General features: G+C 36.1%; 1 protein-coding gene across 5 annotated transcripts in view; it reads right to left on the bottom strand.

Annotated features, from left to right (window-relative positions):
- The window catches only part of LOC109071939 (disheveled-associated activator of morphogenesis 1-like), a 68,927-nt gene that overhangs the window by 3,316 nt on the left and 43,174 nt on the right, over positions 1-22,437 (bottom strand). For 4 of the 5 annotated variants that reach the window (XM_042777638.1, XM_042777640.1, XM_042777641.1 and 1 more), the window contains exons 4-24: positions 16,982-17,053; positions 16,635-16,729; positions 14,346-14,679; positions 14,132-14,242; positions 13,907-14,010; positions 13,733-13,799; positions 13,485-13,602; positions 13,093-13,231; positions 12,817-12,875; positions 12,005-12,192; positions 11,580-11,891; positions 10,798-10,905; positions 9,715-9,744; positions 9,105-9,202; positions 5,703-5,787; positions 4,970-5,076; positions 3,629-3,717; positions 2,394-2,562; positions 2,203-2,310; positions 255-315; positions 48-179 (exon numbers count right to left, since the gene is read on the bottom strand). In XM_042777638.1, the coding sequence (XP_042633572.1) occupies positions 48-179; positions 255-315; positions 2,203-2,310; positions 2,394-2,562; positions 3,629-3,717; positions 4,970-5,076; positions 5,703-5,787; positions 9,105-9,202; positions 9,715-9,744; positions 10,798-10,905; positions 11,580-11,891; positions 12,005-12,192; positions 12,817-12,875; positions 13,093-13,231; positions 13,485-13,602; positions 13,733-13,799; positions 13,907-14,010; positions 14,132-14,242; positions 14,346-14,679; positions 16,635-16,729; positions 16,982-17,053 (2,586 nt within the window). The remainder of the gene's footprint in view (positions 1-47; positions 180-254; positions 316-2,202; positions 2,311-2,393; positions 2,563-3,628; positions 3,718-4,969; positions 5,077-5,702; positions 5,788-9,104; positions 9,203-9,714; positions 9,745-10,797; positions 10,906-11,579; positions 11,892-12,004; positions 12,193-12,816; positions 12,876-13,092; positions 13,232-13,484; positions 13,603-13,732; positions 13,800-13,906; positions 14,011-14,131; positions 14,243-14,345; positions 14,680-16,634; positions 16,730-16,981; positions 17,054-22,437) is intronic. The other variant, XM_042777642.1, reaches the window with a different exon arrangement.

A 22,437-nucleotide genomic window follows, 5' to 3' on the forward strand; every position in this document is an offset into this window, starting at 1 on the left:
TAAAGATACTGCCTAGGAAGAGCAAATGCAGTCCGACACTAACTCACCAGTTCTTTGGCCTCACTGAGGGAGTCCTCGACATCAGAGAAGCTGAAACTGGCCACTGTGATGAACTGGCTGACTACCGACACAAACTTATCCCCATACTGCTGAGGACTCTTCTTCTGGAATTCTAACTCCTGCATGAGAGAGAGAAACTGTGTAGATGATTTGCTTTTAAGCTTGAGAACAAAGAGGAATCATGCAGCACTTACGCTCTCAACGCTCCTCAAGCCACTACGAAGATGATTGATCTCCTTCTCCAGTTCAGTCATGCTGGAAAGACACAATCATAGAGCATTTTCTAGAGGAAAGGGGGGTAAACTGCCACTTTTAAATTAAGTTAAGAGAAATGATAAAAACTAATACTTTAGTCTGTCTACTATATGTCTATAGCATAGGGACACAGATATCTGATATTAAGAAGTGTTGTTCCACATAAGGGGCTAATTGGGCCACATAAAGCGGCAAGTTGAATCTGTTGGAAATATGTAAATTAGTTAATTTAAAAAACAAACAAACAAACAAAAAGAATAAGTGGGGGGGATACTAAATGCATAATCCCATACCAAAACTTTTTTCATATTTAACTACTGAATATTATTCATATTTGATACTTAAAAATGAGAGAAAGCTTGCAATTGGAGGCAAAGCTTACATTTATTAGTTAATATTTGCAGCATCTGATAACACTTTACTCCACAGCTACTATTTTGTAAATTCTTCATTTAGTAATACATGACTAATAGAATTTAGATAATTAAAACTATTTAAAATTTACCAACAATTATTATATATTTTAATGATTTTAATTATTAGATTTTTATATAAATTCAATTTAAATGTATTTTTATATACCTTTTTGTTTCATTTTCCAAAAATGTATTTTACTTGCCATATAAAATAAAATAAAAAAACTGTTAACACTACAATAAGGTCCCATTAGTTAATGTTGCATTAAATTAACTAACAACGAGCAAAACATTCGTTACACTATTTATTCATCTTTGTTAACATCAGTACATTAGTTAATGTTATCTCAGGTCCATTAAAATAATACAAGTTTTATATTTTTTAGTCTGATTTAATTATTAAATATTTTAATATTTTTCATATGCATCTCTCAATCACGGTCAGCTGTACATAATAGGCCCTTTTTAAATATATTGTCATGTAACAAAAGTCTCCATATCCATACAGGCGGACCGTTTTTAGCCTTTCATCCAAACAAGTCACACTGATAAGAAGCACAGATATGCATAACAGGCATTTATCTTAACTTTAACCCCTATGATAGCACTCAAGTGACTCCATTAGTCAGATACTGCATATAATGTGCGTGAACGGCTCTGTTTAGAGCTCAGCTATTCTTAGCTGCAGAACTGTTAGCCTTTATTCCTCCCTCCACACAAATAGGCCATTGTAACGGACTGAACCATCAAAGTACACAAAGACGTTGTTATGGAAAAACCTGTCTGCACTTGCTGATTAGCCACTCAAAACTCACTGTACCTTGTGCAACATATTTTTTTATTTGCTGAATAAATGACACTGATTGATAGACTGAGTCAAACAAACAGAATCCCTTGTTTCATTCTTTTTACTCTCAAATGAGATCATGGGCAAAATTTGTCTTGTGACTTCACTTGTGAACCGAGCATGATTACATTAGTCTCGCTGGCGAGACTTAAAAAGTAGTTTAGTGGCCGCTTTACTGTACATTCGGATAGTCCCTTTAAGGCAATGACTCAAAATTAGAAACTATTTTCAAAAGGGCAAGAGTGTCACAAGCATATCACTCACAATTTGGCCCAAATTTGTTGGCACGCACTTCACAGCAGCACACCGATCTCGAGAGGTCATCGAGTGGAGCTCTATTCACACTCTGTCTGCTGTGGTGGTATGCATGTATCTCCCTTCCACTTATATATTTCAGCACAGAGAGCCAAGGGCCCCATTTCCTCCAACTATAATTTAGGGTTTTGCTCTGCATATGTGAGTAACCAAAAGCTTGTATGACCCACAGCATGGATTTAAGCAGGGCGGGAGTGACACCGCAAAAACTATTTCCAAAATCCATTTAGCGCAAGTAGACCCTAAAGGCCTGTAAATCGTAAAGCTGACGAAAGAAGCGCACACCAGCCACTCCGCAGCTATACCTACTTTACTTTTGCAGCTTCCGGCACGCTCTGCAGCTCCTCTGAGAAGAGCATGACTTTAGAGTACTTCTTCTCCAGAATGGTGATCAGGTAGTGTAGGAGAGTGATATTCCTGCAGTGGGACAAAGATAACAATAAAAGTATGAATATAAAAGCTGTTTATTCTTTCATAAACGTTAGGATATATCTTCTCACTTGTCGATGCTGGACTTGGTGTCTGCAATCTTGTTGAGTGAGGAGATTTTGAAGCCGTAAGCATTGCCTCTCTGTCCTTTGTTCATGTAGTTGCCGAACGCCAGCACCACCTCCAGCAACTGCTTGAGATTCCTGCTGTGCAGCACCTCTTTTGAGGCCTTGGTCAGCGCTGCAAAGTGAAAATAGTCATGCAATGTAAAACAAGCCTAAAATGTTAATGTTCATGAATTATACTGTAATCTTTATCACTGACATTAAAATGTCATTTATTCCTGTGATGCAAAGCTGAATTTTCAGCAGCCATTACTTCAGTCTTCCATGTCACATGATCCTTCATTCTAATATGATGGTCTAATATTTCAGTTCAGTTATTATTAGTGCTCAGTTATTGATAATGGTTTTTATTATTATCAATGTTATAAATAGTTTTTGCTGCTTAATATTTTGTGGAAACATTATTAATTTGAAATAGAATCTTTTGTAACATTATAAATGTTTTTCCTGTCACTTGTAATCAATTTCATGCATATTTGCTGAAAAAAAAAGCATTAATTTCTATTAAACACACACAAACACACAACCAAATGAATAGTAGTATTATCATGGTTTCGGCATAAATATTAAGTAGCACATCTGTTTTCAACATTAATAATAATAATAATAAATGTTTGTTGAGCAGCAAATCATACTAGAATGATTATTTCTGAAGGATCATGTGACACTGAAGACTGGAGTAATGACTGCTGAATATTCAGACTGGCATCACAAGAACAAAATACATTTTAAAATATATTGCAAAAGAAAACAGTCATCTTAAATTGAAATAATAGTTCACTATATTAGTTCACTGTATGTAAATCATAATGTTTCTAAACTTTTGATAAGTGCTGTACATATATAATAATTTAATATATATTTTTTATTGTATTTTAATATAAAAACATATATATATATATATATATATATATATATATATATATATATATATATATATATATATTAATATAAAAACATATATATATATATATATATATATATAAAATTTAAATTTCTTTTTATTATATAAATTATACTTTACATTTTAATTGATCTGAATATTAATCTGAATATTCTGCAATTGAATAAATACTTATACACTAAAAATGGGACTGTCAATTCAAAATAGGTATTAAAAAAAAGGTAATCAACTGACATTTTTACAATTTAAATGTATTTAAAAGTGCACATGCACAAACCTTCAACTTTAGGTTTAATTTCTGAAATCCTCTCTGCAAACTTCTTCTTGAAGTACAAAGACTGTAACCTCTGCTGATAATGGTTTATTCTGTGGGAAGGACAAAGATAGAGGATTGGACAAGGGAAAAAGGGAAAGTACATTAAATATAAAAGCAAGGTCCATTAAAAGGACTGCACACAACATCACCCATAATAGATTCTAAATGAGCTATAGAGATTTATTGTCTTGCATATGACACAATGAAACGCATATGATCTGTATACACAGCATAAATGGTTCCACTGAATAAAGAACAAACAGCCTGAACCAGTGATCTGACCCTGACGCTGCTGTGTTGCATTCAGCACTCTCGTGTCGGGGAATATCACCTTGGTTACTGCACTTGCCGAGAGGCCAAACACAGCCTTAGAGATTAAAATCAGACAACCCAGTCGATTCTTGGAAAGATTTGTCTTCCATCCTCTAAACTCCAAACACATCAGCCACAGTGGAGTGAAGAAAAAAAAAACTCACTAGGGTCTCATAAACAGAGGAAGAAAAAGCAAGCAAGCCAAGGCACCTGTGCTTTGTTTGGCTAAGCCCCTCTGCTAGAAAACATAAGGCTGCTGCATTTCTATGATGAGATAGTACTTATTCAGTTACAAAAAATACTGATGCTGAATGGGATCCTCAGCTTGACCAGATCAATGTGTCACCCAGGATTCATAACCCTTTTCCTTCCTTCCTGCAGGAAATCACATTTACTCCTGACACCACGTGTGTGTGTGTGTGTGTGTGTGTGTGTGTGTGTGTCACTGTACAGTGGTGGGTGGCCTTCACGGATGAGATATTCCTTACATACAACGTACCAGGCCAACATCATGAAATCCACTGTGTTGGACTGTGGAGGTGAACAGCACGACGCTCATCGTGGTGCCAAGATGAAATAAAAATCCAAGCCAGTCAGCAATGGGGCTTATGGGTAGTGTGTAGTAAAATGTAGTTATCAGGTTAAGTTTTTGGAGCTCTTGAATGTCTTCATTTTTAACAAGTGCGGAGCTTGTATTTTTAAATGGACAAAGACGAACTTAGTTAAGTCCTCACATTTATCTAATTAAATAAAGCTCCTTAGGATAAAAGTAGAATTGTGAGAGAAAAGGGAAAAAGTTAATCAAATTAGGGTCCATTCACACTCGTGATGTGTTTTTTTTTTTAGTTATTTTTTTACTTCTTTTTACTCAAGATGCATCACAATGGTCAAAGACTTGTGTATGTTTACAAAGACCAATGATTAAAAAATAAAATGTGTCCTATATGAACAGCCCCTTTAAACTGTCACCATGATGATTACCCGTCCTACCTGCTCATTTCATAGAGGAAACGGTCTGCCTTTGCCATGCGGTCCAACTCATGTTTGTGTTCCTCTAGTAGGTCCACATCACACTTCTCTGGGACAAACTTCATCATCTGGAGCAGTGAAGAAAACACCATTAATTAAATTAATTGTTTCTGCCTTATAATAAAAAAGTGCTATATTTAATTGTTAAATTGTAACTTAGTTTCTTACAGTTACATTTATGTCACAATTGCAGCTTTATAACTCACAATGTGACTTTTTTTCCATGATTGCAACTTTAAATCTCATAATTCTTTATTTCTAGTAATTGCATCTTTATATTTCATAATTGACAAGTGTCTCATAAGTGTGAATTTCCATGATTATTTCCCATAATTGCGACTTTATATCTCACAATTTATGACTTTTTACATAATTGTTTATTTTACATAATTGTGACTGTGTAGCTCACAAATGCAACTTTTTTATCATAATTGCAACTTAACATAATTGCAATAATATCTCACATTATTGCAGTTGTAAAGTTGGGACTTTATTGCACAAATATGACTATACAGACTGTACAAATATGACTTTATATCTCACAATGTGACTCTTTTTGTTATTTTAAACTTACTCTCACCATTACCTGTTGCATTTTTAACTCTAAGGCGGAAACAGATTTCCATACATGTTTGTTAACCATGATAGCCGTTTTAAACCCAGAATGCTTTTCCTTCTGTCAGTTCACACTCACCTGCTCCAGCATGTCCTTGGGCAGATCTTCCTGTTCATCCATAGTCAGAATGGCTCTCTTTATTTCCTCATTGGAAAGTTTCAATCTGAAACACACAAGCATAGGATAAACAGATCAAGAAGACTGGGACAGATAAATTCATTTGAAATGAATTCCCAAATTAAATCGGAGTGATAGATCCACATCAGCAGAAAACTCAGTGAACTCCAATAAATCACACTGAGAAAAGGGAATTGCTGGGAATTTCCTCCGCTTGCATAAAATTTCCTTTGCCATATAGTATAAATAAATTAGTGTATGTTATTTAGAAGAGCTATTAATCTTGAGGCCCAATGTTGGACCCAATTGTTTGTTCCAGTTACCAAGAATTTCTTGGCTAACTCTATATATCATTACTGGAGTGAATAAGTGATATTATCGCATGTCTCATATAAATTAACCCAGCATTTGCCTGCTTTAAATAATCTGTGATCATCACTGGTTACATCTCAACAGTAAGATGGCATTTGTGGTCAGTTTGTCGTATGCGAGTTCCTGGCCTTTCCTCCAATTAGTTTGAGCTATACATGACAAGTACTGTATGTATCTTCCTCCTAAAACTGAAGGTGTTGGCAGATCACCTTATAGCCCTCCGATAGACACGGCCAAAACTGCCCAGAGTAGAATCCACCAGTGCAGCCAAGACTGCACATTAATGATATAGATGCACATCTGATCCAGAGATAGCTGTGTGCGGACTATAGGCCAAGAAGAACAGGTGTTTGACGGGTCTGAGATCAGCGTTGGAGAGCAGCCTTCGTTCCCCAGCCAGCATCCAGAGAGACTGCAAACCACAGCAGTGACGTGAAACACAGCCAGAGCTCTTTCCATGTTCGAGTCGAGGTGTTTGTGCCAAGCAGCGCTTCCAATTCCCAGCGTTCTGTTACCGAGTTCTTTCTAATAAAGTTCACATGCTTACAGGAGTGAGTGAAGTTGAACTCAGGAAGGAAAAGAATGAAATAATGGCAGCCTCAGTTCATTCAGAGGCAAGCCAACGTCATTATTAGGATGTCATTAGCGTAACCACAAGACTCCCTCTTTATTGTTTAATCAGCAAATAATAAGCAGGAGACAGTGGGAGGAAAATCTTGTGGAGTTATATAGTATATCAAAAGATATTTGATTTTTTATCTAAAGTGTAAAGTCCTTTCTGATCTATTTCTGTGCAAGAACTGCACAGAAAAAAGTTGAGAACTGTCAACAATGAGTTGATCTGATCGCTAAGCTCTAATTAGCCATCACTGAGCATATGTTACTCGTCAGTCTCATCTCCCTCCAGCCAGACCACCATCTCACCCTCCACCGCCTTGACGTCCAGCACCACATTCACTTTTCCTAAACCAACACTAATGACTCTACAGGCTTCCACTTGAGAAGCGAAACTATTTAAATCCCTGTGAATCTCAGCTTGGGTGGTCCGTTCGGTGGCTGTACAATGGATTACACCCAAATCTCTGCTTGTAGAGATCCTAAGAGACCATTTAGGGAGGATGAGAGTGTAATAGAACCACAGGTCATGATCTACAGATGGTGCTGAAGTCAGCTGTTAACGTGCATAAGATAGGGTCTCGATGTCATCGTTCAAAAACTGTCATTAATAAAGAATCTGCAGGGAGGATTTTGGAATGAATCTGGCAGTACTGGAATTGGTCTGGTTTGTTTCATGTAGTTTGGAGTCTTGCTTTAGGAGAGCCTTTGGTGTTTGGGACCCAAGCCAAACCGCAGTCAGTCAGTGAGCTGTTATATATCCGACACCGTCTGGACTGGCAGCTCTGACTAACTTACAGTTTGCTTTGTGGGATTCATTTCGTACAGAAAGGGTAGTCCTGAGGTGACAAACAGATATTTAAACTAAAATAAGAAATGGATCCTATAATGAAAGATATTTATAAGAACAATATCACTACTGAGAAGGAACCTTGGATAATTAAAGTATTAAGCACTGCATGGAAGCCTGTTTAATTTAAGCTCATTCTCACACTTCAGTCACATCTGTATTCTCTAAACCGGAGAAATGGAAACCCTGAATAATCTTCAACTACCCTAGGAGTTCTACAACTAGGACCCGCAGTAGTATTTTCCTTTATTATGTCATATATTTTGAGTAAGAGGGGCTTGATCGTCCTATTATAAGTGAATGAAAATATTTCCTGAGGTTTGAATTGACAATATATTCTTTGAAGATGAAATCAAGGTAATGAGACATGAGGAATTAAAATAATATAAATTTGCACAACCTTTTCTAAAGAAATGCTAATAACTCTCTGTGGGATGTGAAATGGCTAAATTAATCCAATAAAATATTAAATAAATCAATATGTGGTCTTTTCATTAAATGGAGCCTGGATACACGGAAAGGATACTAAATCTTAATAGTGATTTGTTTAAAGAGGCATTTTATTTATTCATTTGTTTGTTTTTCTGAACTGATTTTTTAAAATTAATTATATGATTGCAAAAACAATTTGTGCGGGGAAATGGAGGACCCATAAGCAGGCCATTCTTCCACATTTTCTGCTAAGATTTTGGGAAAAACTCAATAGAAGGAATATATTTAAATATGGTACACTATCATTGAAAGGTTTGGAGGCAGTAAGATTTTTAAATGTTTTTGAAAGACATCTCATAAACCTTAAAAAGGCTGCATTTAATTAATTAAAAATACAGTTAAAAAAAGTTATCAGTTCAGTCTTCAGTGTCATGATCCTTCAGAAATCATTCTAACATGCTGATTAGGTGCTCAAGAAACATTTGAAACCGTTTTGCTGCATAATATTTTTTTAAAAACCATGAAACCATGAAATCCTCAAGATTCTTTGGTGAATAGAACATTCAGAAGAAAATGATTTATTTGAAATATAAATATTATGTAACATTATAATTGTCTTATAATGTCAGCCAAAATATTTAATAAATGAGCACCCAAAGGGTGATTTTTAATATGGAAATTCCAAACCACAGCAATTTGTGGAGCTTCTGCAAAAGTCAAATATCATTCCTGGCAATAACAACCAGGTTGTCAAGCTGAAAAATGATTTTTAATGATTTAAGGCTCTTAATTAATGAGACATGGTTCCTGTTGATTTTTAAAGGCCAATGCTGCACTGATTTACAAAGAATTCAAGGAAGCGACCTCATACTGTATATATGTGAAGAAACTAAGGAGCAGTATGTCTTTCATTGATAGGAAATGGTACAATAACCAAGGTGGAAGATACAGTATCAAACCAGGATGCAGGAACCGGAAGGTTTTACCCACAGGATATGACATTACATCTGGAGGGCCAGTGAGGTCCACACACACCCACACGCCCACACGCCAGCCGGAGGTGAACTCATACCCGGGGCAGACACATCACTCACCGTGAGAGAAGGATGTTGCAGTTCTGAGCCCGGCGGCCATCGATGACAGAGAGCTCTTTGACTTTCTTGGAGCTCAGCGCATCGTCTTCAGCCTCCTTCTGTGGTCGGAGTCACAAAGGAGATACATTTCACTCAAGAGCAACTTTACAAATCAGAATTAAAATAAAAGAATCAATACACTCTGATTCTGAATCTCAAACTAACACTGCCAGTCAAAAGTTCGGAATAATTGAGATTTTTGAATGTTTTTGCAATAAGTCTGCATAATCTCACTGTCTGCATTTATTTGATCAAAAATGCAATAAAAAAGGTAAAAAACCATCAGAATTCATAACTGTTTTCTATTTTAATATAATTTAAAATTAAAATTTTTCTTGTGATGCAAAGCAGAATTTTCAGCAGCCTTTACTCTCATCTTCAGAAATCATTCTGATATACTGATTTCAAACTTTTGACCAGCAGTGCATATGTGCAGTTTATATAAACATTATCAGTAAAGTCGCATTAGGTTTCCACTTTTAAATACTGTCTGGAATCAAAATAAATGACAGAAAGAGCGAGTGGGGTAGAGATGATGCAAACAGTATTAGATCTGTTCAACCACACTTACCTGCTTGCAGTTATTGACCATAAAGAAGTCCTAGAATGCAGGCAAGAAGCAAGGGAGATGCAGCACATGTTAGAGAGACAGTGTAGTCTGGTGAATTCAGCCAAAACAAACTCAAACAGGCATGTGCACATGATGACATTATTGGGGTGGTGAATGGGGAGTGTGAGGGTGCATGAAAGCCTGTAAATGCAGTGTAAATGTGTGTGTGCACTGAAAGATGCATGCTAGTTACTCACAGATGACCGGTAAATGTCTAAACAACAGCTAAACATCACAAGCTACCTCTCCAACTCGACCTTGCATCTAAAATCTAGATGCTCTCCAATACTCGCCAAAATTTGTCTTTTCTCTAGCAAATTAAAAATTCTGTTCATGATGTGGAAATCTGCACAGTTCTGAGAAATTACAACAAATAATCGCAATGACAGGAAAGTAAATTGCAATTGTGAAAAATGAATTACTAGAAACATAGTAAAACTGAATTGCTATTAAGAAATAAAGTTGCAATTACAAGAAATAGTCACAATTGAGATATTAAGTTGTAGGTGTAAGATATATCACATAAACTACATTTTTATTTATTTTTACTCTGAGACAAAAATGGGTTTCATAATTAAATCTATAGAATTTAGAGAATTTGGTGAAATTGGAGAGGTTTAATGAATATCTGTTTTAATGCATTAAGCATGCTTTCAAGACCTACAAAAAGTTAAAATAATTTATGCACTGTTTTAAAATGTGATTATGAAGACACGATCAATTAAGTTTCAAGCTGTATCCAACCTAGCTTTTTCTTTTTTCTTCTCTAATTTGACTGTAAAGTCATAAAAAATATATGTAATCACTTTACAATGAGACTAAGTGTGTGGTTTACCAAGCGTAATGAGGACAGTTTGCCAATGTCTGCTTTTCATAGAGAACTGCTGGTGATATCAATGCATTTTACAGTCTGCTAATTCAAACCCCATGCTCTGTGATGCAGGATTACCATGGGTAAACATATGAATACCATGCATGAGAGACAGTGAATGCTTTGTGAGATCATCTTGGATGAAACCAGAGAAAGAAGCATTGTTTAGTGACCTGTTGCCTCTGATAGGCAGAGAAGGTCTTCTCAATGTCCACCAAGTCTAGGATTTTGAAAACTTTGCTGTCGTCAATGTCGGCCCAGACAGTTCCTTCAAGCTTGTTCTGTGAAACAGAGTGGAAAGTTTAACTTAATTATTGTCCAGTGCAAAGTCACATGTTGTAAGTCACATGCTACAGTATATTTCGTTAATCGTAATAACTGCATTGCAAAATTAAAAAATAAATCTAAGATAAAGAAGATGGGGAAAAAATGCATATAAATAAATCTGCACATTTTATTTAATGCTAAAAAATGGAAATAAAAATGTTTTCATAACATTTAAAGTCTAAATAAATAACATTTTATTCAATGCTAAAATGTATGGATAAAAATGGTTCCATAAAATTAAAAATATAAATAACATTTTATTCAATTCAATTCTAAAGAGTATAGATGGAAATAGTTTAAAGAATTTAAAAATCTAAATAAATTAAATTAAATACTAAAAAGGACAGATCAAAATGGATGTATTTAATTTAATAAAAAAAACAACATTCTCTTTAAAAAGTCTATATATAAAAATTGTTTAATGATATTAAAAAGTTTAAATCTAGTCTTCTACCCATATGACATTTTGCTGACAACCTGGAAAATATAGGACAGTTTTGACACCAATTTCTGTCACTAGACTTCCCAAAGTGTTTCTTGATTAAAAGTAGAGGCTTATGAAACAGATTTTAGTCTCTGTGACTGTCAGAATGACCAAGTCAGCCCCTGTAATCCACGCCAGTCTCACCTCAGACAGCTTGGCCCAGTTGAAGGATTTGAGTGGATTGGACGGCTGAGGAATGCTTTTCTTCTTCAGGGAAGGTCCCATGGGAGCTCCTGGCGGAGGTGGAGCTGCACTGAAAGGTGGGCGTCCAGGGGGTGGCGGGGGGCCACCTGGGGGCGGTGGAGGAGGTGGCGGCATCAGGGCACTGCCCGGTGGAGGAGGTGGTGGAGGAGGCATCACGCCACCTGGTGGAGGTGGAGGAGGTGGAGGGGGTAGGAGAGGCCCACCCGGAGGACAAGGGACGGGAGGACCTCCAGGAACACTAGCTATTTGTCTCTAGAAATACAAAAGGGATGAACAGTGGTGGGTCGTTATTAATGTCTGCCTTTGTAAAAGGACATTTACATATATATATTTTTTTGTATATATTTCTGACATCCTCAGCATACCGTGCTGAGGTCATGTAGTCTGGCAGTCATTTCTGACAACTGCAGCTTGACTAGTTTGTGTTCCCCCATTTCTCTTTCTAACTTCTCTTTCATCTTGTTGAGCGTCTGCATCATCTCCTCCTTCTCCTGAGTTTTTGCGTCACACTCTCGCTCCTTCTTTTCCAGCTTCTGTTGAAGCTCATGGTGATCTACAAGACAAAGACATTAAAGGGCAAAATGTTATACGTCAAAGACAATGCATTCTAGCCTGCTGAATCAAACTGAAATAAATAGCCTATGTTAGGGTTGTGTCAGAATTAACATAATTATGAGATGACAATTCAAAGAATCTATTCTGAGCTGATGTTGTTCTCATTTTTAGAAATGATTAGTTTATATGGCAACGCTTACGATGCCAAACAGATGTCAATTAATTATTAATAAATTTTCAAGTCAATGTTCAAGTTTGACAACTTTTTCATTGTTGTTTATTCAGAGTGATAATTCCTACATGAACAGGTGGAGAATTGCATACAAATATACTACAAAATAAAATCTATCAACTGAAAAAAATTATCTTCTGAATGAATGAATAAACAAACATTATATTCAATGCTTTCATGAAATTAAAAATATAAACTGTAAATAACATTTTATTAAAAGCTAAAAAGTATAGATAAAATGTTCATTTTGCATGACGTCAAGTCACATGAAATTCAAGAATGGTAATTCCTACAAGATGTGAATGCATCAACAGTTATAGAGAATTGAATCTTAACACAAAAAAACAGTCTGCTGTAAAAGAAACATCAATGTGGACAACATGTGCTGACCTTTACGCATTTTTTCTGCCTGTTCCTTCCACTGTTTCACCTCATTCTCGTTGACAAGCCTGAAAGAGGATAAGTGATGTGATTTAAGGAAAAACTCATTAATCCAGTACAGATCTTGGTTTGTTTGGCAAAGACTTAATGAGGGCATACAAAAACTACAACTACTATAAATACACTACAGCAACATATAAATGCCAAAGAAAATCGTTAAAAAAAACAAACAAACACAATTAAGATAAAGTTGCAAAAAAAAAAAAGAGACAGAGACAAACTCACATTCGAACCACATTCTTTACATTGAAGTTTTCTAATGGTGTGACGTCAGGGTCGTGACCTTTGTCATTCTGCAGGACCATCTGTTGAACAATGCGGTCCAGGAGCAGCCAGTACTGCACTGTGTTTCCACTTCTCTTATCTAAAACAAAGTGCAGATTCAAACATTTTTGCATGCAGAACACAAAGTCATTTGTGGCATTAACCCAGCTAGTTTTTGCATTAATAAACAGATAAATACACATAATCTAGTTATAAACTAAGAAAGTCTAAACAAATGATCTATTCAGATTATTCTGTATTTTGTGTTGTGTTTAACTTGGAAAATCCCAATAAACAATGTTAAAAAAAAAAAAAAGAAGAAACAAAGTCAAAACAATGAGGTAAGCACTCACGAGGCATTAGCAGGCAATGGTGAAGAATAGACATAAAGTGTGGATATGCATCTGTGTGGGCCAGCTTCTTCCGTACAAGCTCAAAAACCTGTGTCGCACTCTTTGTGTCTATATGCATCTGAAATTTTTTTTATAAATAGATGATTAAAAATACATATGATTATTTAAAGAATAACTGACATTTTATAATACTAATTGTAAACAATATATTTATACATAAAATATAAAAACTTTTTTTTTCTACTCACAGACTCAAACCGCCTGGATAACGTCAGCTCATCATCATTTCTCAGCATCTCAAAGTAATCCAAATGCCTGAGGAGACAAAAAAAAAAAAAAAAGATAAACAGCAAAATCAAGATGCTCAAATTTTCTAATAAGACTCCATTAATAAAGCTTAAGTTAGCAATTGTGGCCCTTACCTGTCTAAAGTAGAGTTTTCATGTGACCTGAGTTTGTCGATGATGGGCTGAATCCCCAACATGAGGAACTCGTATCGCAAATGAACCCGGAACTCAAGGCTGGCCTACAGGTTCATTTAAGAGCAAATAAGAGAGTTACTTTTGTAGATGCTTATCTCAGATCTGGACAGTGAGTAAATTAAAATGTGTTAAAAAAAAAGTGTGGAAACAGCCGAAATGTCTTACTTCGCCAGCTCCTTGGCTTAAAACAGCGTTAATGAAGGACATAATGGCCGTTTTCAGGCTGACCTCATCCCTGTACCGCCCTGTACTTTTGTCCAGATCATTCAGCAATGTCTGTGACAAAAAAAAAGACAACAATGGGATAATCATTTACCCTGATATAGACTCTCTTGATGTTTTCATATTTGGATTAAAGCTTATCAACAAACTAGCCCACCTGAAATCGTGTGCGCTCACAAGAGAACTTTTGATAGTGCAACATGGCCTCCAAAATCTTCTTGTGGCCGCCCGGCACTAAACACACCGCACCCATGATCTCCAGCACCGCCACTTTGGTCTTGACGTTCTCGGTGGCCAGACTCTGAGCGATGATGTTGATGCTCTCGGAGTGAGCGAGCACGTGAGCGCGACCCTGAGAGTTGTTCATCAGGGCTTTGATGCAGCCAATGAGGGAAGTGTGAATCTGAGACTCGGTGGTCTCGTAATCCATGCTCTTCAAAAAGTTCAGGATGCATGTCAGGCCGTCCATATCAATGAACCGTGTGACAAACCTGTGAGGAATGAATTCAGCTGTTCGTTAAACATCTTTCCCGCTCATATTAAATTTCATAAGCCATGATAGAAAATAAATAAATAAAGGCTTTAACTTTAAAAGCCATCATATCATACATTTTCATATTTTTATGTCCACTGTAATGCTTTCTCTGAGAGTTACCATATGATTTCCTAGTTATGGAATACAGAAATTTTAAACAAATAAATGACTTAAAAAATATACAATTCATTTGTAATTAAATTTAGTACTGAATTAATTAATCCATATTTGCTCACTTAATAATAAATAATTATTTATTTATTCGCTCAATCAATCAATTTGTCCTTTATTTTTATTTATTTATTTTTTTTATTTCTAACTTTATTTATTTTTAATATCTGCAAGATAGGGCCACCATAACTATATATTTTTTATATATTTCTCCTTTACTCTAAAAGAGGGAAAAAAATCATGTCATTATAGTGAATAAAAAAACTCTCTTTTTCTCTAATTACAGTAGAATGTAGCATATTTAACATATTCATTCTGATATAAATTTAAATATTTTTTATTTAAAATTATTTATTTTTTATCAAAATTGTATTTTATTTATTGGCAAAAGTTAAGAGATGACAGGAAATTATGGGGAGAAGATGGTGCAATGGGACTGCCACACGACATGGGCTGGATTCAAACCCACAGTAATTTGCAACATGAGCACCAACGCAGGCATGTGTGTTAACCGCTAGGCCACGGCTCTGAAAACAATTTGTAAATCTGAAAATGATTGACTCCACAGGGAGGTGATGAATGTGAAATGATATATCACATTGGTAGCTAGATTTATAGCCCCTATAAAGCACTAGACTTTTAAATACAATCGCCTAAAGCTGTGAATGGTTTGAAATGGTTTGATATGCACCCTGAAGGTTATTAGGCACAAAGAGGGCTGGAGTGCTTTGACCCGAGCCCTGCAGAGGTCAGTGCTGATGATCTGTGACCCCAGGATCAAATGATAAGAGCAGGAACCACTAATCAAACCCATGTGTCTGTGAGCATGTGTGTGATGAAAGTAATCTCATTTGCATAATGAGACCCCAAAGCACACACCATAAGGGAAGCGTTTGTTTAATAACAGAGAAAGGTACTTGCCAATGGAAAAATCATTGACGTGTTAAACTATCGACCTGAGACAGCTGTCCTCATCTTCAAATATAGGCAATAATTTAAGCTAAGCCTTTTTTGTTGCTGTTGTTTTGATTTTGATTTAGTGAGCAAATATGGACCATTTGAGATATAAAGTCCACCAAAAAAAAAAGAGATGTTTTGAAATATTATTGCAATGTAAAAATAACTGTTTTCAATTCTTCTGTTTAAAAAATAGTTCTCTTATGCTCAAAAAGACTGCATTTTTTATGAAAAATACAGTAAGGACAGTACTATTGTGTAATATTATTGCAAATTAAAATAGCTTTTTTTCCATTGGAATATATTTTAAAATGTAATATTTTCTTGTTATGGCAAAGCTGAATTTCTTAGTCTTCAATGTCAATGTTCAGAAATCATTAAAATGCTAATTTGGGCTGCTAACTTAATAAACATTTCTTATTATTATCAATGTTGAAAACAGTTGGGCTGCTTAATATTTTTTGTGGAAACTGTATTTTTTTTTCAGAACAGATGAATAGAAAGTGAAATAGAAATCTTTTGTAACATCAGAAATGTCTTTGCTGTCCCTTTTGATCAACTGAATTCATCCTTGCTGAATAAAAGCATTAATTAAAAATAAAATTTGAACAGAAGCATAAACACTTAAACCCCCATTTAAAATCTTGTGAATTTCTTGACATTACATAAAATCAAATTTTTTTTTTTTTTTTTTTTTTAAGAAATTATCAAATACAAATTTGGAGGACTTTGATAATTTATTTATATTTGATAAAGACATAGTGTGTGTATCTATTTGCAGACCTCATAGGTTGTGTCCGCAGTGCCGTTTTAAGGCTTTCGATAGTCTTGTTGCGTTCCTCCTCCTCTTCCTTCTCCAAGGCCAACAGAGTTTTCCTCTGTAAAATAAAATGAGATGCCATGCTTACACCAGAAGCACATACAGCATGTTAGCTAGCTTAGATGCACATGTCTAACCATGGATATTACATGTCATGTGTTTTAAGGCCTCAGCGTCCAATGGCAATGTCAAATATAAAACGTATTATCAGTTTTACCACTGTAAAAAAAATAATAATAATAATAAAAAAAAAAGATCAGTTCATAGACATTAAAGGACAAAGAAAGGTCTTTAACAATGACATACTTACAGCTGCCATTGAATTGAGCTGGTCAATGTAGTACTCTGGCCAGCTAGTAGCACCTTTAGTCTCCTCTTGTTCCTGAGAGAAACAAATAAATGGATTAAAAGGCACAGAATTAACATACTTTATCTTTAAAGAGCTCCCATTATGGATTTTTGAAAATTAAATTTCATGCAGTGTGAAATGCAGCTGTATGTGAATATAAACAGTCAGCAAAGCTGTTGTAAAGCTGAAAGTAAATCATAAATAAAGTAATTCGACTCTGAACCGCTGATTTTAAATTTGAATCCCATTCCAAGTCACAAATTCATACATTTGCATAACGCCCACCTACGTTCTGTGTGGACCTCCTGAGAGGAAAAAAAATGTAGCTCGTTCATGTGGATAACGTAATGTCAAGAAGATGCTGTGCTCTGTGCTGTAAAAGTGAATTTGGTTTATTTTCACTTCCAAAGGACGAGGCTGTGAAGAATCAGTGGTTAAAATTCTATAAATTATTATAATAGGATGTATTATTGATAAGTCATATTACAGTACTGGTGATGGACGTTTCTTTTCCAACATTTGTTCACAGTAGACCAATCACAACAGACTGGGTCATCAGACCAATCAGAGCAGAGTAACATTATGCAAAGGAGGGGTTGCATAATGTTGGAAAGATGAAACTTCAAATTAATCGTTTGAGAGTTGAGGAATAAAGTAAAAAGTAAAAAAGTGTTTTTTGACCTAGCATGCATGTAAACCTGTTGTTGGGGAGTCACAAATCCAAATTATTTCAAAAAGAGGCACTTTAAATTCCATCTTCGAGACATTAGTTTCAACATGTCAGCATGAGTATGTAAAAAAACAAACACGGCGCGTTTCACTTCAAGCACACGTCATTAATCCACGCTGCCCTCCGCATGATGCTGGGAGATGTGTGTTGCACACTGATCAGGGCCCACACAACAGGAACATGACACTGGGAATAGAGGAATGTGAAACTACATACTGGGAATGAGCTGCAGAAATGTGTGGTTTTGGAATTTTATCGGGAATTACATAATTTGGACACTTTAATGTGAATGAGACGTTCCCGAGTCCGCAGCAATGAAAAATGATCTTTAGCTTGAAAATGATCTTATTTTGATACTGGCCAGTTGTGTGAAACCAAATATTCAGCTGACAAAAGTGTGAACTGGCTTATCTGAGAGGCATTTATTTACTTATTTGTCGCTCATTTTGCCTTTAGATTTTTTTTAATCTGTTTTTTTTTTTTTTTTTCATATTATTTATTTGGTTTCTTTGTAGTTTGAAGCCGGGGTTTAATTCATGTCTCATTTCACTCAAGTAACATTCATTGCTTATATGTAACTGAAGCAAATCAAACATGCAATAAGATTCCCACTGCATCACCTCCCCCAACACATACACACTTTCCCAAACATACAGACTTAGAAAAAGCAGATCTGAAACAGAACATCACACTCAAAGTGCTGGCAGAAATAGCACACGCATTAAGTAGGCCAGCAGAGATTCACAGACACTAGAGAAACAACACGGGTTCTAGATTCAGCCAATGCTGCATTAGCACAGAAGGCAAGAAGGAAAGCATGGAGCTATGTAGGGAGTAATGAATCAAAAACGAGTGGATCTTGTGAAGTGTGACAACTTTCTTCTCAAAACAAGTACAGGCTGTCTGCGCGGCCAATAATAGGGAGTTTAATTGTAGCTTATGTTCACCGAACACACAGGAAAGGAACAAATCTGGCATAGCAATGAGCTCCTTTGCAGCTACTGTGTGGGACGTTTCACACCCAGCTCTGCCAAGCCTTTTGGGAGACGATGGCATCTCACAAACGGGCATCTGTTCAGACGAGTGGGGAGACCCCTGATCTTCCACTGTCCTGCATATTTCTTAACTCCCCACTCACCATTTGGCCTTAATGATTAAAGCATTAATGTGGATCTCTGGCAGGACTCATTCTCATGCTGTGGAAGGACTTTCCTCTGCCCTTATCCCACGAGCACTTCATTCTCAGACAGACATGTCATAACGACTGTGATATTGTTGGTTGAGGTTGGTTTGGAGAGACGCTCTTTCTAAGAACCAGACATGCTTATAGTGACGTGTGGCCAAGTATGGTGACCCAAACTTGGAATTTGTGCTCTGCATTTAACCCATCCAAGAGCACACACACAGTAGTGAACACACACACACACTCAGACCAGTGGGCAGCCATATTGCTGCGGTGCCCGGGGAGCAGTTGGGGGTTCGGGTCCTTGTTCAAGGGTCTCACCTCAGTCGTGGTATTGAGGGTGGAAGATTGCGCTGGTTATTCACTCCCTCCACCGACAATTCCTGCGTAACTTTTGGGTTACAAGTCCAACTCTCTAACCATTAGGCCACAATGGTGCAATGTGTTCAGTATTCAGTTCAGTTCATATTATCACAATTTCAAGAAATCTGTTAGCAGGAAGATGAATCAGCCCAAAGATCTGCAAATGCCTAACTGACCGAAAGTATCAACAAGCAGTTTAAAGCTCATTTAAACTGCACTGCTGAAAATAACCACCAAAAATGAGCTGAACAATCTCAGTTGTTGCATAGCAGTCAAGTGAGACTAGCCAGCATATTTTAACACAAATTTTGGGATATCATGAAAAATGCTGGACTGAAATTTGTCCACACCAACAAGAATGTTGATAAGAGATTTTCGTATGAGATTTGTCTGTTTTTTTTTTAAACATAATTTTTGGTTTTATTGGAAAATTTTTTTTTATGAGTTGTTTTTAAAATTATTAGAAGTTTATTTTGTAGAATAACAGCAGATGAGCTGAATGAACACCAGTGAGGGATTGTTTTTTAGAATTTTTATACCTTGCTGTAAAAACTCTCAATGACAGCATTAAAGGCCAATTATTCAAATACAAATGCTTATCACACTAAACATTCAAGTTCACACTAGAATTTGTGTACACAGAATTTCAATGGACACTGCTATGCTCGGAATATGACGTCTTATTCACTGATGTCTTTTTAAAAAACATAATTCTACATATAATACATAATTCGACTTTACTTTACCGCAGTGCTCCAATCATGCAGGTTTAAAATTTGCATTCAGGTGACAAAATGTAGTGCAACCAGCCAAAGATGCAAATAAATAAATAATAAATAACACAAATTATGCATTGATTATATTCGTAACTTGGACTGAAACCGTCAATGTTGTCTGCAGCACTCTAGGTCTAATCTTTCACATCTGCCAGACAGCAGTGGCTCAAAAACTCACTCGGCTCGATTGAACCCACTTGACTAAGTATTTGTTGGCCCGCTGCCCAAGGAACTCTGGTGAAAAGCTTGATAGCCCCTGACATAGAAAAAAAAAAAAAGAGTCCAAGACTCTTCTCTTCTGCCCAATGCACTGACTGAAAGCATTCAGATACAGAGTGTAAGATTACAGTGGCATCAATTTATTTTGTAGAAATCAGAGAGCTCTGATTACCATTGTTTATTTTTCCACAGTGGGGACAATTGAGGTGAGTCAGATGAATATCCAGACTGACTATTCTCAACCATCCTTTGCCAGGAGCAGGACAGTTGATACTGTACCTCAAGCTTTGGTCTTGCACACCTGAGCGCATTGAGGCATTGAGTTCAGAGCACAGGTCAATAATCACTGTGCTCAGCACACTGTATAGAAAGAAATGTCAGCAGAACAGCTTGGGAATCAAACATGAAAGACTATTAAATACTCTTATGTACAGTATAACAGTACATACAGTACAGGACTATGTAAATAATCTTTGATATGACTGGCCTTCACATACTATAAGCAGTTTTCTTCATAAGAATAGTACATTTAATTTTCAAAATTATTACAATTATTATTATTATTACAATCTTACAATGTTTTCTATTTTGACATATTCATAAAATGTATTTTTTTTCCTGTGATGCAAAGCTGAATTTCCAGCAGCGATTATTCCAGTCTTCAGTGACACGTGATCCTTCAGAAATCATCATAATATACCGATTTGGAGCTCAAGAAACTTTTCTGACATTTCTTATATAATATTAACAATGTTGAAAAATTTTGCTTAAAATTAGTCAAAACAATGACACATTCTGTCTGGATTCTTTAATGAATATAAAGTTCAAAAGAACAGCATTTATTTGAAATAGAAGATGTGTGTATTATAAATGTCCTTACTGTCACTTAAGATCAATTTAATGCATCCTTGCTGAAAACAAGTATGAAAAGTATAAATTTCTGACTGGCTGCAAATGTTTGAATGATAGTGTATTTTTAAGATATTATTCATATATTAACATATTGCATTGACAGTCCAGCACCTTATAATAAGTGGAAAGAGAATGTAATAAAAGAGATGTCTGCTTCAAGTGTTGTTTTCCAGGGTTGACAGACCGATCAAGAGCCCTGGTCCTTGCAGATAACATAATCTGCACCTGCAAATGGAGGCCTTCCTGTTTGCTTTGGACCAACCACTGCTTCCCTTATCCTTCCACCCTCCTATCCCAGACTGAAGCCCTGGGGAAGAGCGCCAAGCCTCTGTTTTACTAGTCCCAGGCTGGGCACTGTGCTGAGTCTGCATGAATGCTGTTGAACAGCCAGAGGCCGTCTAACGACAGACATATTCTTCCTTAATCTCATCCATCCACTCACCGTCTTAAATCTTTTTCATTGGTTCCATGTGTTGAATCGTAGAGCATGACCTCCTCATGCAAGTAGAGTGAAATTAAATGTGGCTGAAAGACACTTATCAAAACACAGAAACGGCAACCCGATCTGGCCAACCGCTCGCTCTGATATGCTTCCAAATACGAGGATCAGGTCAGAAAGCAGGTCATTTTACAAAACATTTATTAAAAAAAAAAAAAAAACCTTCTCATCACTAAAACTAGAAGTCAAAAGACAATTTTGAACGCCCTACTTCACATCATGCCCTCTTTCGGCTCAGTGTCCCATGACAATGAGTAATTAGGTCTGTAATTGGGACACAGCATATGTGGCTATACAAGAAAAGATGTCATGGCCAGACAGATGGCCGACCTGTAACCAATACCAGCTTCTGAACCACTGCAACTCATAGATAAGAACATCTAAGAAAAATCCCAGTGGGGCGCTTTCTTTTAATGTATCATCTTATGGTATATTAAGCATGGGGAGATTCCGTAACCTTCACTGTGCTGAAGCTGAAAAAAGAAAAATCTCTCCATATCACATATCTAGAGAATAATCGAAGGTTAGCTAGAGTACACATTTCTTGTTCATCCCCCTGCAACTACATCAGTTAAAGACAAGAGATGCACAATATATCTGCTCCATATCAGTTATCGGACAATATCTGAATTTTTTTAATAATAATCAGTATTAGACATTGTTATTAATAATGTAAGCCAATGTCTGATAATTATTTGTTTCCACCTTTTTTAAAATTAAATTCATCATCTAGCA

Source organism: Cyprinus carpio, chromosome A20, assembly GCF_018340385.1.
Source record: "Cyprinus carpio isolate SPL01 chromosome A20, ASM1834038v1, whole genome shotgun sequence".
Lineage (NCBI taxonomy): Eukaryota > Metazoa > Chordata > Actinopteri > Cypriniformes > Cyprinidae > Cyprinus > Cyprinus carpio.